An 18903-nucleotide genomic window follows, 5' to 3' on the forward strand; every position below is an offset into this window, starting at 1 on the left:
AACTATCTGAGGGTGAAGGTCAATGCTAAAACATGTGCAAAGCAGATTCTAGACATAAAGAGGAAACATTAAAACATTTTTGGAGAGTATCCATTTGTTTTCTGTCCATATTATGACCTATAATTGTCTTTGTATTATTTAGGCCTATATAATCCGTAAATGAAATGTGCTAGAAATGAAACAAAATTGCCTTACAGTCACATATAAGTGATGGTGTTTGAGAGATGGTTTTAAAGGGGGATTTTCCCTGATTAGAGACAAAAATATAGCTGACAATTACCGGTATAAAACTTAGTACACAAAAACCTAATCTTTATCTTTTTTTTGATGATATCAGATTATTGTAATGTAATGTAAACAGTTCCATTTGACGTGTGTAGTCTGTTTACACTGACAGAGAGATTGAAAGTGTTACTTGGCTGGCTTGGGAACACCTCGGGAGGACGTGTCTGGGGAGAGGAAAGTCTGGGAGTCCCTGCTTAGACCGCGACCCTGCGACCCGGCCCCGGATAAGCGGAAGATGGATGGACTTTGTCTCCCGTACTAGTTACTCTAATTTCTTAACTTACTTTTTGTTAACACACAACCGAAAATATATCTAATAATTGGTTTATCAGATTTTTGTATTGGTTTATCAGCATTTTTATATATAATAAATGTATAAAAAGGATCGTAGAGTGTTGAAATAAACAAGAGCACAAGTGGTGTACAGTATTAAAACCTTTACTGATACAACAAAGCAAGATTTAGATTTAACGACTGGAAAATGTTTCATATTTTTTCTTCTTACAATCCTCAAGGGCAGAAAACAGTCAGTCAGCTCCACGTGTTTATGGAGAATACAAACAGACAGTAAAACAATGCAACAGAGAGAAAGACAAGAGTCCATTCAGATTTTACAGCTTTGTGTTTGTTTAATATTTTGTAATAAACAAAAGACAAATCGAACGGAGACGGGAAACGAGACACATAGAAAACAGTGTGAATGTATGTACTGCAAAGTAAACATTTAAGGAAGAGTCAGGATCTACTTTCTATGTTTATCCTTAAATTAATTAGATTATAACCCAACCAGTTTGTTTTTTTTACAGTTTCTAAAATACCTCTATCTCATCTTACAAAGAGCGGTCATCATCAGTTCATCACTGCCCACAGCGGCTCAGAGGACAACGTGCTGCATAAACCCATCTACAGCAGTCAACACCAAGTTAAAGCACTTCCAGATCCACCTCCAGACCTGTTCCATGGCGCCTTAGTCCATCACCTGCTCTGTGTTTCTGATGAGAAAGATGATTCAGATGTTTAGAGCCATAAAGAGCCCCAAATGCAAAGCTCCTTCACTGAGGGATCATCCTCCACTCGTCTGTTAACCTGACACATCAGGGCACCTTCTCTCACTGCACTCCTGACATCAGTACAAACATCACACTAGTGCAAGCTTCACTGGGGCTTCACTGGGGCTTCACTGGCTGTTGGAAAAAGAGCGTTTGAATAAACAGCTTGGCAGTGATGGTGATGGTCATCTTGAGGCGTTTGACCGAGTCAAGAAAAGTAAAACGGTGGTGATGCTGTAACATTTCAGGTAAGCACTTATTCACAGGCAGCAATCCTTTAAAAATAGCATTTGTTTAATCGAATTGACTCAAAAACAAGAATTTTCAAAATGTAACAAAGAGGCTGACCACAGTCGAAGGTCACAGCATGTGTCTGCCTTAAGTGCACACAATTGAAAACACAAACATTTTGAGGCATTAATGAGCAATCCAACTGTTGCCACCAGCGACCACACGTTGGGCTCAGCCATAAGAGTCGCTTGAATCAAACAGTACAAGAGTTAAAGGCTTATTCTTTGTGTTAATGTCCTCTCAGCCCAGTCAAAGAGCCAGTGAGGATAAAGCTGCTGAGATTGAGCAAAGACTAAGTCGATAGCAGGCTGCAGCTGACATCCAAAATACAAACTTAAGTCCAGCTCTTCTTCCTCTGTGCGTTTGCTCTGGATTTCCATCAGTAAAGAACGGCCAAACCTTTAGAAGTCACACTACAGAGGAATACTACTACTCACTTCACAAAATACTATGAGCCCTTGCTAAGTTATCCACCAACTAAAGTGGCATACAAAAAACTTCAAACACCTTTTTTGTTTTTTTGTACCTCTCACTGACACCCTCAGAGCAAATGCTGAATAAATACAAGAGGCTTAGCAAAACCTGGAAGCAACGAGGAAAGGGTAAGTTTACAGTTCGACTGACAAATAATATTCACTTTGTGTGCATGAGATTTGGTGGTTGCTTCTGCGCCTGTTCTAATTGCCCTCCCACATTATGCACATGGGGATAATGCACCAATCTGAGCAGTCAAGCAATTGTTTAAGTTCTTCACATGAGTGTGCAATTCAAACTCCCGTTCTAAACTCATCAGGCAGCACACGCTATTCACAAACCTCTAGAAAACCCCCCAAAGGTTTAGCAGTCAAAGCAAACAAGCAAGTGCCAAACCCATGAAGGAAAGTCTAAAACAGCTCAATCCTGACAGTCCAATACTTAAGTAGCAAATGTCATTGTTCATTTGGAAAATACTTTCACAATCTGGGTCTCTATGTTGACTAAATAACAACGGGATTGTTCTACATGAATATCTCATCAAATAATCTCTTTGTAACTATTCTGAAGGACGCTCATCCATCAAAACTCATTCATCTGCCAATTGCCTTTTCCCAATACAAAACACTTGAATGTGGAAGAATAACATATTTAAATAAAAACACGAGCACTGTGCTGGTGTCTGATAAGTACATAGGATCAACAGGGATCAAAACCACACATACTCAGTTAAATCTACAGTTTGAACCAAAGTAAAAGGATTTGTGTGAATAGTTGCATACTGTTTTTTGCATCGATGTAAATGTGCACTTTTGCTTTAGCACCTGGAGGAGAGAGTTATGTCGCTCTCAACTGTAGAATGATTATGTAACACTGCGATTCAAAAGTGTGAACTACCCATGAGTCTGAAGGAAACGTCTCTCCACTGCCAGCGACGGGAGTGCGCCACGTTCAAACCTCTTCAAATGTACGCAAATGAAATACAAGTACTACCTCCTGATCTTCCAGTGGCTCCTCATCTCAAGAGAGTTCAAGTAACGTTTTCATCTTCCGGTTTAAAGCTCTTTGTAACTCTTCTGCTTGTCGCCATGGAGAGAGATGCTATTGATTCACCCGGAATGTTACACAGTACGGCATTAAACTTAAATACTTCCATGGAGATAAAGCAGCTGCACCACTTGGCCTAGTTACAGGTCAGATCTGTGGGGAGGCAAACACGGCCAAGTAAAAGTTTAATGCCATCGTGTGGAACATTCCAGACAAAGCAGTAGCGTCTCCATGGAGAGAGGTTACATAGTGCCTCTTTAAGTGTCATTCATCAGAGGTTTTTACCTGGTTTAAAGGAAATACTTCACAGACAAAAGGTGAACGCAACATATTTCACACAATCTTGATTATTTTAGTCAATTTTTAAGTGCTTTTGTCAAAACAAGTTCTGCTGATCCAAAAAGAACCAAACAAAAGAGAAAGTTGGCGTGTGGCGGTGCAAACGTAGCAGTGAGGCGTGGTTTGGCCCTGGGCTCAGAAACACGGGACTTCAGGAAGTGTTTCTGTTACATGGATGTAACTGAGGACTAATTATTTACAATGACTGTACACAAATCTGAAGCACTGGACCAGCACAGAGGGATGTTCAGGTAGTATGTGTAGGATTCTCCATAAGCAGCATTTACTGTTTAAAATGGCAAGAGATGTTAACCAAGCCGAGATTTTAAAAGGTGCAGTCTTATGTTTTACATGTTTCATTAAAGGTTGTAATTTAATACTTTCAGATGTATACATTTGTCAGATATTCTTTAGTTGTGTGTAAGTGTAAAACCCCAGGATGCAACCCTCAGTGAGCCCTACACATATTACCCTCAACGTTTTGAAGAGATGGTCATTTCTCTGGAAACAGGAACATTTACACAGCTACAATTCACAAAAGTGCATAAAGACCACCAGCAGAGGGGTAATTTAGAGGAGCAGGGGTTAAAGTACTACGTATGGACATGAGGTGTACTTCCCGTTAGCCTCACGCTGTTTCAAATGCCAAAGAAGGAAGAAGACTAATAACAAAGTCATAAAAATAAAACAAAATGATTCAAGTCATTCTTCTTGCCTTACAAAGCTGCTGTGCGCATCAGGGTGGGAGGGACTATTACACATTGTGCTCCCAGCTCTCTGTTCCTGGATATCAATGCCTTGAAAAAGCTCTCATTTCATGAGTACAGTACTTCAAAAGAGAAACTCAAAAAAGTTTCAATATCATATTTAAAATGCACAAAATATTCAAATACCAAATTGAATGAATTCACTGAGGTGCGCTTGCTTGACCACATCAGGACACACCCCTAAACACAGTTTCCTGTGTCAGGTTTAAGATGAATACATGATTGAAATGCAATATAAATTATTTTCAACTAAATAGCTAACCAGCTTACGGTACTGTACAAAGTGCATGTAGCACTGTAACCAATCCATGTAAAAAAGGGTAAGTATATAAGCTATGTAGAGGCCAATCCCAGAATGCACTAGGACCAGTAATGTGACTGATAAAGACTAAACCAGGGAGAGTGGAGGGGAGATTCAGTTTACATCCCTTCCATCAGTTTATTGTTGTGTGTCCGGATATTTGCCCAGTGAGTTTGTGTGTTGTGGGTGACATTTCAAAGTAAAACGTAAAACCAGCAGTAACGTGAAGCCAACACCACGTGAAGGATCCTGCTCTGAATCCTGGTCTGGATCAGATCCCGACTGGACCAAACCTGGCTCCTTTAGGTGATCTGATGAGGGGCCTCGAGCATCTCCATCAGGAAAGTGTCAATAGGCGTGTCCCCGATGAGTTTGAAGAAGAACAGATGCTCCAGGCACTTCAGACCGATGGAGCGTAGTGCTGGAAGCCGGAGGAGCAGCTTTGCAAACCTGAGTGAGACACATATATATGTATTATATTTATACTATAGACCAAGTATTTCTTCTTCAGATGAATATTAATAATACATTTGATTAACACTCTACAATACATTATGTTCTGGATTCACACTAAGACACTGTGGCTGTGGAAAGTGTCCCTTTAAGACCCCCTAATTATGAACTAATATTAGGTATGTACTGATTTATGGACCCAGTATCAGTATCGGCCAAACGCACCGATATCAGTCTGTCTATATCACTTTGAGGTCATGAAAGCGTTAACTTTGCAGCCTCTCGGCAGAAACAGGAGGAAATCAGAGGCTTTCAGCTGCAATATTTGAACAGAACCTTACTCCAGTCTTTATTCTGAGTCAAAGTTAGACTTTTACAAGCTCTAGAAAGGTTTTAGACAAAACTTAATATTAAATACTGTATGCGATAAATTCACTTGCGACCTGCGATAAACGTGATGTTTTTTATTTGACTAGTTTTTAACATTGAGTTTAGACATAAAATAACTTAGTGTGAGTGGTTTTAAGAGAAGAGACAGAAAAGGCAACAGGAGCATGACACACGACTGGAGGTTCAGAGACACTTTAGTCTGAGAAAGTAAATAAAACAAGGAATTCACAGAATGAAAAAGATTGAAAGCTGATTTTAATATGATGAAGAATATTACAATTATAGCCAAATCAGGAAGAAATCATTTACCTGAAATGGATACTTATTCTAAACACCAAACTAAATAAATGATTGATGATTGATGATGATGCCACTTTTCCTTCTTTTTCCCAAATGAAGGGTATTATGTGTTCTATGTTTATAATAAAAAATACAAGAGTTTAAAATAACCACTGGGCTGGGCTCCAGTCACCCGCAACTCCTGACACAAACAAGTTGTAGAAAATGAATGAATATAGACATTTTATGTCTATATTCAGAAAAAAAATGTACATTTCCCAACTGCAGTAGTTGTAACCAAAAAGGACCAGAAGCATCTGAACCAGTATCATAAACTCTCCTTTATTTATTAATTAATAATTTATTAATAATTAATCATTTCATTTATTCATCTTCTTTCATTTTTGACAGTATTAATTAAATTTAATTGACCACTGAGATAATTTAAGAGTTTGATTCTTAAACAGACACAGATCTTTTTATGATTTTCATGATTATTTCTGTTCTTATTTCTTCATTTAAAGACAGCTTGAATGCCACATGACATTATTACTGTTCTGTGGACATTAGCTATGTCCACAGAGTTGAATATATTATATTTGATTACAATGTTCACTGGTTGTTATTGGTTACTTAGTTAACACGTTAGCTTGATGTGCAGTGGTCAGAGTCGTACCTGCCCTGCTGGTCGGGATACTTGTGTTTGCAGTAGGCCTCTAGAGACGCATACACGCGCTCTCGCAGCAGCTCCACCTCACTCGGATTAGACAAACCCTTGGCATCTTTAAGACAAAAAAAGACACGTTTATGACAAATCATGGAACTTTCCCCATGTTCATTTGACTGTTGTTTAAACAAATATAATGTACAAATTCTATTTGTTTAAAAATGGTACCCGGATTGAAAAGTATAATGGCTCGAAGGCAGCCCAGCTCCGTCTTGTCCATTTGCATGTCTCTCATCTTACTCACGAGCTCAGTCAAAACTCTGGCAAATATGAAACGGTGCAGAACGTCAAGTTAAAAGAAGAACAGTGAAACAGTCACAAAGCAAACCACAGCATTGTATAGCCACATGTACAGCATATCAACATATATACAGTAATTAAGTATCCATAGAGACACCTATTGACTAACTATTATCGTCTAATTCAAACAGCAAAGAAAAGATGTGCCAGTGCTGCAACACTGCCATCAAGAGCTCAGTGTCCATCCAAATCACATCAAGTTCTGCCTCTGGAAAGATTCTGGTAGATTTAAGCTTCTGGAGACACAACAGCAGTCTAAGTCATGTAATTACAGAGCACTGCCACAAATTCAGCATTAACACAAATACAGCATATTTGTAAAAACATAATTTGGATGGAATTCAAATTCTACATGACAAAATGCCCATGTTTAGACACACATGCAGGAGGAGAAGCTGGTGAGATGTAATGCAAAAGCCTAGATTACATTGAAGAAGGTTCTCATTGGATCTGATCTCATGACTTTTCTTACTTCATCAGAGCTGTAGGAATAAATTCTAACTGTGCATCCTGTTTATTAGCACTTTATTTATTAATTCCATAATAGATTGAAATGGGCACTGTGTATAAGAAGGAAATAAGTGCAGTAGCCAGAACAGACTAAAGAGGAAGGGGTCAAAATCAGTGTTTGTGTAGTGAAATAATTACCTTTCAAATATGGCCCCAACCTCAGCATTGTGCGGCCTGTGTATTCAATCACAGTGTGTTATTACAATGTCATTACAGAGTCACATTGTTACTTGAGCCTGATTTATAAACCAGAATAAATTGTATAAAACTGTGAATTTCCTTTATAATGCGATGAGTTTACTGTATAACAAAGCATAACTTTTAGAGGACACAGTATATTTGAAAGCAAAAGATAAAACGTATTTTACATAATATTAAGGTATAGTTGTTACTAATTTATAGCCATAAAAGAGTGACAGACAGATCTGAACAATCCAGTGTGCAGTGCTCTTATTGGAGGAGTCTACGCTCAGGCATCACATTCTGAATGAAACTGTGATCTGTGAACAACATTTATATTACACATTTTAGTTAAGCAGAAAGCACAACTATTGCCCAGTAAACTTAACATTCTCACAGCAGATTTATGAATATATAATAGGTGTGTACCATTCCCAGACACCATTCTATTCATGTGAATGATCAATATTATGGATGGGCCAATGTGGATTATTTGAGCAGATACCGATGTGCAATATTTAGGCCCACAAATCTATTTCAAGTGCAAGTAAAGGTTAAAAATTAACTTTTCAATTATAAATAAATAATATCAAATAGTACAAAATAAAAACAGAATATACTGGAAACAATATACCGTCCATCCCTAATCACTATATTTTATAAAAGCAGTTTTAGTTTAGCAGTGTGCCACAGTCTTCAAACCGAGGTCAGACTGAACATTTCAATAACATTGTAATACTGACTATTACACTAAATACCTGATTCAAAACTCAAGAAAGGTCTCTTAAATCAGTTAGATTATGTCCCTTTACTATTACTTTCTCATCCAAATACATGATGACATCCACTTCTCCTTTTCTGTTGTGATGTTGTGTTAAGCACAAAAACACTATAAAAATCATATTATTATATATTATATATATATATAGCATGAAAAGCTTAGGAAGTGAACAGCATTGCAGAGTGTACCAGACCTATGCTTTTCTTAGTACTATGACAGCAGCTTTCAGAATGTCTCAGATGGGCTCGTCCGTCTCTAAAGTAAGCATTAGTCACCAGCCTCCCATGCGCTGTGTGTCCAATAGACAAAGAAGCGAATCTGCTCAGCCAATCACAGCCACATAGATCTAAGCATCTGCAGCCAACCAGCATCAAAGTATTCTTAATGATGCGTTACACAAAACTACGCTGGATAAAGAGTTTCAGTGCATTTATAGCAGGGTGTTTTATCACTTTTATCATTGCAGCATTTCCTGAGCTCTCCAGAGGAGTTTGTACATTACCTGTCAAAAATGGCGCCGACCCCAGCACTGTGAGCACTATTTCTGTGGACGTGCAGCCCAGTGGCCAGTAAAATCCCATCTTTTACTGAGATTGAACGATGAGAGAAAGATGCAATCAGGAGCTCATTCCAGCCTGTGGAGACATAAAGATGTTCACATGACAACAGAGCGGACATATGTACACGCAAAAGACACAGTTCTATGGCAACAGTGCCCTCAAGTACATCAAAGGTTTGGTGGATCATTTGACCATATGAGGATTATGTTTATTTGGATATTGACCTGCACGAAGCAGAATGACCTGGTCATCCAGGGGAAGCTCGGAGAAATGTGGAATCCTCTTAGCCCACTCCACCAAAGTGAAGAGCTGCTTGTCTGCTGCCTGACAGATGTTGGTAACAGGGTCGTTGGGCTGAAAGACAAAGAAAACGCATTGTAAAAGTTAACAAAAATATAATGACTTACAGCCCCAAGAATGTTGATTAGATTGCAGTGTGGACAGTTTGTTAACCCTGCAACGAGCCCCTGTCCAGGGTGTACCCCGCCTAAGGCCTAAAGTCATATGCTCCAGTCCCCCGCGACCACCAACAGGAACAAGCGGTAGAAAATGAATGCAGTGTGGACAGTGGCTCCAAAAAAAGCTGCAGGATGTAACTGAACTCATGTTTCTGCTGCGTTTGTAAGAGCTTTATGGAAGTTAAACTGTCACACTGCCACGTGTTAAATCTCACGTCTTACTTCACATTACTATACTTATAACGTACACAGAATCCTCTGGCTACTCACTGAGCTGCCTCCTGAGCTGCCGTCCGTCTGGAGCTCCGTCTTCTGCTCCACAGCCATCTCTGCCTCCAGAATCTTCTCCACCGGCATCTCCTCGTTCACTGCACTGGTCGACTCTACCTCGCCCTCCTTCTCCTTCTCCTTGTTCCTCTGCCTCTCTTCTTGGACAGCTGTGTTAAGACATTTGCAGGCACACACAGAACAAACATAGAGGGGCAAACGTGTAAGCACGAGCATCCAATATGAAGTATACGAGAAGAGCAAGAAATTGTGAAAATGGGAAACAGAAAGAGTGCAAAAGGAAAGCATTAGGCCCATGTCAGAGAAACAAAAATGTGAATTACAAATCAAAAGATGGTTACAAACATGTGAATAAGCTTATCATAAAGACTGATCAAGCGGTGACTTTAGAGCAGATTAATGCGACAACTGATGTGAAACAGCAGAGCAATAAATGTACAGTTTATCAAAAATGTTTTCATCTTTCATCCTCTTTCATACAGCTCGATGGATAATGCTCGATTGTGTCTCAATGAGGGTCGTTCTCTTCTTTTAGGGCGGAGACTTGGTTTAGTCCTGGTCTGATCAAGGTTTGAGTTCAACGTTACAGTTTGGTCTTAATAGATTTCTCCACTAACATTTCATTTGTTTTCTATGTGTGTGTAGGACTCTTTAGTCTAGCTCCATCAAAGACCACATCACATCTTTTGCCTGTACAAACACAAGTCGATATAAATAATCTTTGATGGGCTAATGTTCTTCTATGCCGACGTCGCACACAATATCTCTCTGTGATTTGTTCATTCGTACAGTCACAGACACACCCCTTCCTTCCTCTTTGTCTTACATCTGACGTTCATCTCGGCCACTACAGAAGGGAAGGGGGAGAGAGATCGAGGAAACAAAAAGGGAAGAGAGGGGGAGAGGGGGTTAGTGTTTGTAAAGCTTATCCACCCCCAATCCCCCCCCCCACCCTCGACCACTACACTATTGATCTCAAATTTAGGACCTGTTACTTTCTTTTTGGGAGATTTTCAGAATGTGGTGATGTTTGGATATGTTTCTTTCAGCTCGTCCCGATGCTGATATCATAGCAGCCCGTCAAAGTTGTGCTAAAATGTGCCTTCAAATATCGTGTTTGCAAAAAAATTAACAACAAACGTGCAAAAATATCATCCGATTCCACTTCAGGTTTCTCTTATTTCTATTTTCAATCAGATCTTGCAGCCTTTTAAATTGTTTCTCATTAGTGGATATACACGATATTCTAATTTTGCTTGAATTAACCTTTTCTCCAAAAAAAACAAAAACCCTTACAGACGTCTCGAAACAATTAAAAACAACTTTATTTGTGTGAATGAGTAATGCATGGAATGAGTGATAGAACAAAACTGAACACTAGCTTAAGCGTCCACAGTGTTGGCGCGCTCACCTTCTCTCTTCATGCCCATGGCCAGGCACTTCTGATAGCGGCAGTACTGGCAGCGGTTCCTCTGTCGCTTGTCCACCATGCACTCCTTACTGTCCCGGCAGGTGTAGCTTAGATCTTTGCGCACCGTCCGCTTGAAAAATCCTTTGCAACCTTCGCAGCTGTAGACGCCGTAGTGCTTACCTGGGGGGGAAAGATTCAAATGTTGATGTAGAGTATGGATGTCACCGTGTCAAATCTGTACGCATTATGATAACTGAAGGAAAAGACAATAGGTAGTTTAAGTTTAATGTCCTTTCAACTGGTCAATCACAAACAAACAATCATATCTTTAGGGTTGAATAATGGAACCGCTTTCTGAAGTAATAGCACTTTTGAGAAGATGCTGGCTGAACGTTGGCCTTGCAATTATTAAGCACAAACCAGGGCAACAAATCGGCAATCTGACCGTGAAAAAGCAAATTTTACCATATAATTCTGACCAATGACTCAATTTAGTACTGTAGGAATTCTAGTTTGTTGTGATGTCACCTGAACCCAACGTATTCTCTATTTACATGTTCCATTTCATTCACACTATGTAGTAACACCTATAATCAAAAGAATCATTGGATCATGGTTCAAGATGTCGCACTTGGAAGAAATTTAGTTTAGACACAGCAACACATTGAAATTGGAATGAAATTGTGAAGGCCTAATTGCACTTGTTTTCTTTAAATAGCGATTATTACCGGAGGATCTGTCCCCGCAGATGGAACAGAGGCGTTTCTGAGACAGCATTGGACCAGGACTGTGTGCGGTCAGCTGCTTCAGGCCCAAAGGAGGTTTCACGTCATCAGAGCTGCTCACGGCGTGGAGCCCCGACATCGACACTGTGGAGTTGATCTGTGAACAAGGCAGAATAACACACACAGAGGCTGTAAAGACCAAGTTCAAAGAAGCAGAATATTGCAACATGGAGAAACTTTTATATTCTCAACAATACCCGGTATATAATCTCATCACGCTCTCAGCAGGTCATCATTGTAAACGATAAACACAATACTGAAAGTGAACTAGGCTGTTTATTACATTGATCAAGGCAGAGAGCGCCTTTACAGGGCTATAAAGAATCAGATAACTCAATAATTAGATCAGATTCTTGGTGCTTTTACAAAAAATGTAAAGTAACTATTGATACAATACAATTACAATTAAAATAGCTCTTAAATCTTTAAAATATTCTCTTTTGTGTTTGTCTTGTCTTGTGAACAATCAGAAAGAACTCACATCAGATGTAACTGCGCGCATGACATTTCAATAATCTGATAACTCCAGAAATAATGGTCATATTTTTGGTCAATTAACCATAGCCATTGTTTACCTGTGGGCTGCTAATGGGTCCATATCCCACTGAGGGTGTTCCAGGAAGGCAGGGGGAGCCGAGCGAGGAGCTGATGACGGAGAAGGGCGAGCCGATGCTGCTGATGGGGCTGTTGACTCCTGTGCTGGTGATGGGAGGCAGCGAGGTCATGGAGGCTGCGGGTGAGGGCACCAGGGGAGGAGAGCGCTGTCCTGAAGGAGGAGAGGACACCGACGAACTGTCCGGGCTGTGAGAATCTGAACACAGAGGCATTTACAGATGAGGCAGTTATTATGGCACTTTTTTCATGAACTAAAATACTACATTCTAGTGTATTATGAGGGTGAATAGTTTAAAAACATGATGCATTTGCATTAACATACAGATGTACTCACCCCTGCTGTCTCCCATGATGGTGGATGTGACCAGAGCAGCACTGCACACAAATACCTCGCCTGGAGCAGAGTCAAACTCTAGACCGCGGACTGAGGCCCGGGCCTGAGCTGTTTTAGGAAACCAAAAATGGCTCTGAAATTCCGACACAAGAAAAGATGAGCTAGTTTGATTAGGGTAAATGTCTGCACTGACTTTTCTGTCTGTGTGGTAATGAGAAACAAACATTCTGCACCTTAGTTTATCTCAGTTTATTCATAATGTTCTTAGTATTACATTCAGTTTGATTTTGAGAGGAAAATGTGAATGCCGCAGGACAGAGCCACATCGACAATGTTCTTCACTGTAAAAGGTGATGAAAATCAACTACAGAACGTTGCCTAATACACGTGTAATAGTGTATTAATGTGTATTAAACACTTTAATAAAAGAGCATTTTCTGAGAATTATCAGCTGCAAACAGAAAAAAAACAAACCGTCTGAGCAGGCTAATGTTAGCAATAGCCCAATATCTCTCCAGACAAATGCGCGCAACGCAACATTTACATGAAATCACATCCGTTTGGATCAAACAGAAGTGACTGCACCTGGTACAAGAGCAAAGGCAGGTGAGCTCTTCTCTACACATGATGTCGCATGTGTTCCAGTGGAAAAGCTGGAAAAGCTTCTTTAGCTACAAAGGTTAGCCTCAGCTAGCCCGAAGGCTCGGGCCAGGCGCACCTCCAAAAACACGATTTAAAAGCAGGGCCAGGTTCAGTCAAGCAAAGCGAGGTCATTAATTACAGCAGGAATAATATTTATAACAGATACACACGTTTCTGATGTCCCGGTTGTTCGCATGAAAAGGATGAGCGGACCGGGCCCGTGTCTGCCTCCCCCCGCTGTGCCGCTCCGTCCGCCCTCCCTCCTCTGCACGGATGAAACATGACCACTGGATATGGCTCTGGACCAAGGATCTATTATATTATCATCATAATATATGTACACGTGATGTTTTACAAACGGGACATCACTTATGGCCTCGCCCTCTGAAGGACAGGCGCGGGGACATGTTATGCCCGCGTGTCTCTGCTGGAGACCGGACCAGTGGAAGAGGTCACGAGGTCAAGACAAGTTCAGCGACTGAGAGTCAGGCCCGGGACTAGGACCAGGGACCAGGGACCAGGACCGGGACTAGGACCAGGACCAGGACCAGGGTCTGGGATCAGGACCAGGACCAGGACCAGGACCAGGACCAGGACCAGGACCATATTATAATAGACCCATGACCAGGACAAGGACCGGGACCAGGACAAGGACCGGGATCTGGACCAGGACAAGGACCGGGATCGGGATCGGGACCAGGACCAGGACCAGGACCAGGACCAGGACCAGGACCAGGACCATATTATAATAGACCCATGACCAGGACAAGGACCGGGACCAGGACAAGGACCGGGACCAGGACAAGGACCGGGATCTGGACCAGGACAAGGACCGGGATTGGGACAGGAACAAGGATCAGGACAAGGACCGGGACCGGGACAAGGACCAGGACCAGGACAGGAACAGGGGCCGCGGGTTATTCTCGGGCACAGCCTCCTCATCCGCCGCCCGGAGACACGCACGGGACTGATAGAGTCTATTTGACTTTTTAACAGACTTTCTTGGACTATGAGCCTGGTAGATTGGGTGGTCCCGGGGTGGTCTGCTCACGTGCCTGCAGCTCAGACTCTTTTACACTAGATTTAAATCCTGAATAATTTTTCAATCAAGTTCTACTACTGAACACAGGTTGATTATTACAATACAGCCTATGCACTTTTTGTTATCTGATTTTAGGGTTTTATATTCTTGTCACACTGCACATTTACTTTAAGTTTATTTAATTCTATTCTATGAACTGAAATATGTACCATAATCTTACATTTCACACATAGTTTATAAACAACAGTGGGTGTTTTTAATAGCCTATTCTTAAAGACATTCACAGTTTTTAATAAGTGTGATTTTAGCTGGTAGATTTACATGATTTAGCACTTTCAAAAATAATAAGCAACGCAATAGGCATTTATTTCCGCTTTGAATCCCTCTTAAATACAGCAATGTTTGGTGTCATTCAAACGTTTGATTCAGTTGAATACCAATTATAATATCTCCCTAAAGTATTACTCATAATAATGTGAGTTTGATGCAATGTTAACAAACAGTAAATTACTTTTCCATGCTATAACAGTAGAGTAGAACTTTCATATACACAGATTTTTTTAATATATTTGATGAAATTATATATATATTATATTTAATTGCAAAAGTTTAATAGTTTGATTTTATTTATTCATAGAGCCACAAAGCATAACAATGGCACACATTCATATCACATAAAAATATCACACAAATGATGCACTATTTTTAACCAAAACAGTTCCCTTCTAATGACTTACTTATTTTTACAATCCCTCATTTAAGAACACAGTTTCAGGTGAATCCAGGGGAAAATCTGCAATAATTAACTGTCCAAATATTTTCAGATGCTCAGTGTGCGCGGCTGCCCGTGAGTGGGCCTGCGTTAAGGATTAGCCTCAGTGTGCGTCCACCAGTGATTAGCCTGGTCAGTGGGCCTGTTGTGCAAAGACTCAGCCCATTAGCATATTAATACAGCCTCACTCTTGATCTCCTTCCCGCCCTCTCTCCGTCCCTCGCTCTCTCCCTTTCTCCATACATATTTCCCAGACCCAGAGTTGTCGCTTCCTGCAGTTTCAATCTATAAATCTCACCAATTTACGCCATCCGTGCTGTGCGGTAGAGGGCTTCTTCGCCACACAAATTTGAAGGTGGCCACTTTTTTTTTAAATTTTCCCTCCAAAATATCCCCTTGTCCTTGTCCTCAATCTGTTGGATCTCCGGCTTCTTTTTGAGCGCGCCGTCTCGCTCAGTCTCTGGCCACTTCATTCAAATCCTCTACTTTCCCTCATTTTCCCCGTTTCTTTTTGTCAAGTCTGCCCCCTGAACTTTGTCAAACATACAAACGCACACAGACAAATTCACAGGACTCCACACCTCCTACGCTTTCATTCAAACCCCTTTTCTCACTCGTCCAAGGCACTTTTCCCCTCTCTCTCTCTCTCTCTCTCTCTCTCTCTCTCTCTCTCTCTCTCTCTCTCTCTCTCTCTCTCTCTCCTTCACTGCATATATCTGAAGAACGTACCAAACACTTTCACCTGATGCTTTTCAGTTTGAAACATCTAATCTTTCCATCCAAAAACATCGTCTCTGTATCCATGCAATATCGCCCACCTGCAATCAGAAAAAACAAAACAATGTCATATTCAATCCGTTTCCTGATATGGTTCTATACATTATGCCAGCTTCAGCATCAGCTATTAAAACGTCTTTCTTGTGGAATTTTAGTACATCAATTTGCAAGTTCATAATACGTCAGTTTTAATCCAATTTGACTTTAGGCTTGTTAGATTTTTGTAGTCCAAAAAAGCCTCCAAAAGCCTCCAAAAAGTCTCAAAAAAGTCTCAAAAAAAGTCTCAAAAAAAGGCATAAGATAAGATAAGATAAGATAATCCTTTATTGTCCACACATGGGGAAATTTCATTGATACAACGCAGTAGATACAGAGGAAAAGGACAGATCACAGAATATAGGAAGTTTAAAAAACACTCTCAATAGAAGAACTCTTATAAACAAAAACTCCTATAGACAAAACCTCCCATTTCCCAACAAGGGATGGAGGGGAAAAATTAGAATGTCCGCCGGGATAACGTGACAATCTCCGGGTAAGACGATGGTTTTCCGCAGTTTCATGAACATAGAAGATATATAGAACATATTGTTTCCCCCGATAGCATTTAAAACACTCATAAAGTTTCAATTCTTCGTGAATATGTAGAGGCCAGGGGCATGATGTCCATCCACAACTCCTGGTTTCACTAAGTCAGACGCAAGAATTGCGTTTGGACAATCAGCTCCGGACCTCCATGTCGCTCTGTTTCTGCTCTGAAGTCATCTGAAATTTACCATATGAACTGGAGTTTTCATATCCGTCCATTCATTGTTGACTTTGGGGTTTAAAAATGGCCTTTGACCCCTTGTGGCCTCAGGTCAGTGATTGTGGACAAGAAAGAGTGACAGAATAGAAGTGAGGATGGAGCGGGAAAGAAAGAGAAAGAAAGGAGAGAAAAGAATAGTGGAGAAAGCTCTAACTCATGCTTGTCCTCTGTGTGGGTGACACCATGATGAACGGAGGGGTCACCACCCGGGGGCAGGCCTGTCCAAAAGGAGCCGCGATGTGACCTCATACAAAAGAAGAAGTGGGTCCCCCAACGGTCACACAGATCAAAGAAAACAAAGGCCTGAGATGATAACTCAGCACAGCAGTAGAGCGCATTATCATCAGACACATGAGCAGCAGCAGTAGTAAATTTAACCGAGGAGGCGGGAGAGCGCTGGTCAGGAAGAAAAAGTGAAAATGCAAAAGTAAAGCTGTGACTGGCTCTAATCTGATTTGCAGTATGCAACATTTTCTCTTTCTCTGATTCTCTCCGTGAGGCGGTTTCTCTTTCTGTGGGAGCCTTCTTTATCCAAATGATGTGGTCTTTGGTGAGGCCTGGCCTATTCATGGGAACCCCATGTGCTGTGTGCCCACCATTGAGGTGCAGAGCAGCATGGCCACAAAGGAGGGCAGCATTTCAGAGAGTCTTTCCCAACACTTATTTCTGCAGATCAAAGTTTTGTGTTAAATTACAAAACAATATGTAATCTTGGCATGACTATACAAAACAATGCATACATTTACTATCATGATTTACCAGTAATCTGCTATGCTGTGCAACTTTGAACTTACATTACTTTTGAACACCTGCATCACCACATGAAAAGTCAGTGCAACATGACAATCCTCCATTATTAGCCTAAGATCAGCAAATTAATTGTTCTAAATCCATTTTAACTTCCAGATAACAATGTTGAAGCTGTGTTTTAGGCCACTCCATCTGTTCATGTCACAAATGCTCCAAACTGAAAGATTTGTAACCAATTGGAAGCAGGACGAATTTCGAAGCGGCAGTTGAAAAGACACAAAGCAAAGTAAAAAATATCAAAAGTGCACTAAATGTTTGAACCTTTGGGCCTAAGCTCTAGAGTCACTGCATAAAGCTGATGCTGAAGTGGCTGAAGGCCTCAGAGGTTTCATCCTTACGTGTGCGGTGGCGTCGCCGTGGCCTCCTGGTCTCCAGCGGCCGAGCTGAGTTGAGTTTAAGTTGACCACGGCTCTCGATGTCTGAATGCACTTGTCCTGCTCCTCCATCTTTCCCCCTCAGAGTCTGAGCCTCCACTGATCCTGCGTCCTCCAGCCTCCCCTTCTTCAACTCTTCCAGCAGCCCCCTCCCTCCGCCTTTACATTTCCTTTACCCCGGCTCTGTGGCCCCGCCCTCTCTCTCTCTCGCCTTCACTGGTTGACTGTCTCTCGACCTCTCCCGCTCCTCATTTCATGCAGCGGTGGGGTTACCTAAGAGACTGGGCATCAATAGAGAAAATCTCCTTTGGTACAATGAAGTGGGTGAGAGGCAGAGGGAGGGAGTGGGTGAGAGGAGTGATGGACAGAGCTTTGGGGGTGTAAAACTGAAGTGAAAGTCCGATGCAGAAGCCTGTAGAGTTGTAGGAACACATGATACTAAATATATATTAAGTTAGTGATCTCTAAATGTAGTGCTTATAAAAATGTAGCATGCTTTTAACCATTAATGCTTATACCCATAAATATTTCAACCAGGAAGGCCTCCTAACATGATCCTTTTTTTTTTTGCAATTTGCTGATAGATCCTCCAAAACATCTATTCTATTCCAATCCATCAAATTACAGTCGTAGTGTTGTTTGTTTGTTGAGGCCGTTGGGAGACAACAATAAAACAATTACATCAATGGTGCTAAACCATCAGTGGGCCCCTCTCTTTAGTAATTACACTGTTCCCCGTTAATCTATTCATTAGGCCTGTATAAGAGGTGTTCCCCAAAGATGAGGACAAAACACACACAACCTTGTTCAGAGGTTAGTTACTGATTAGCGCCAAAACTGTTGCAGTTAATTTTCCGGCTGCACCTTATTGAGCGGCTCGGATGCTATTCAGCTCATCATTTGTTTCTGAGTTGGCAAACAGATCTCCCACTGCTCAACTCTGTGTCTTTACAACTCTCTCCCTGCGCCTTTTCTCATCTGAGGATGTGAGAAAACAATAGGGCTAATAAAAGAAGCAGGGAGATAATTACGGCAGCACCACAATGTTAGTGCTCCT

At 41.1% G+C, this 18903-nt stretch overlaps 1 protein-coding gene across 4 annotated transcripts; it reads right to left on the bottom strand.

The window, feature by feature from the left end:
• Nucleotides 1-707: 707 nt before the first annotated feature.
• On the bottom strand, nt 708-13539 carry rxrba (retinoid x receptor, beta a). Of its 4 annotated transcripts, XM_072448232.1 has the most exons (13): nt 13437-13539; nt 12625-12757; nt 12251-12486; nt 11619-11772; nt 10891-11070; nt 10306-10326; nt 9462-9628; nt 8958-9087; nt 8676-8808; nt 7351-7386; nt 6571-6662; nt 6352-6457; nt 708-5003 (listed from the first exon to the last, which is right to left on the bottom strand). In XM_072448232.1, the coding sequence occupies exons 2-13, from the start codon at nt 12638-12640 to the stop codon at nt 4856-4858; spliced, it is 1419 nt and encodes a 472-aa protein (XP_072304333.1). In that variant the 5' UTR covers nt 12641-12757; nt 13437-13539; the 3' UTR covers nt 708-4855. The 4 variants fall into 4 exon arrangements, with proteins under 4 accessions (XP_072304333.1, XP_072304334.1, XP_072304335.1 ...); XM_072448233.1 differs by lacking the exon at nt 10306-10326; XM_072448234.1 differs by lacking the exon at nt 7351-7386.
• Nucleotides 13540-18903: the final 5364 nt, after the last annotated feature.

The sequence above is a fragment of the Eucyclogobius newberryi genome, unplaced genomic scaffold (genome assembly GCF_026437365.1).
Source record: "Eucyclogobius newberryi isolate DKJ021-1_F unplaced genomic scaffold, fEucNew1.0.hap1 SCAF_16, whole genome shotgun sequence".
NCBI lineage: Eukaryota > Metazoa > Chordata > Actinopteri > Gobiiformes > Gobiidae > Eucyclogobius > Eucyclogobius newberryi.

Bases quoted from the DNA above. Each gene is read 5' to 3' on its own strand.
- rxrba (XM_072448232.1), bottom strand. The intron at 11,071-11,618 runs GTAATAATCGCT...TTTCCCCCCCAG, and splicing joins CTGCGGGGACAGATCCTCCG to GTAAGCACTACGGCGTCTAC. The intron at 9,088-9,461 runs GTGAGTAGCCAG...TTTGTCTTTCAG, and splicing joins GCAGCTCAGGAGGCAGCTCA to CCCAACGACCCTGTTACCAA.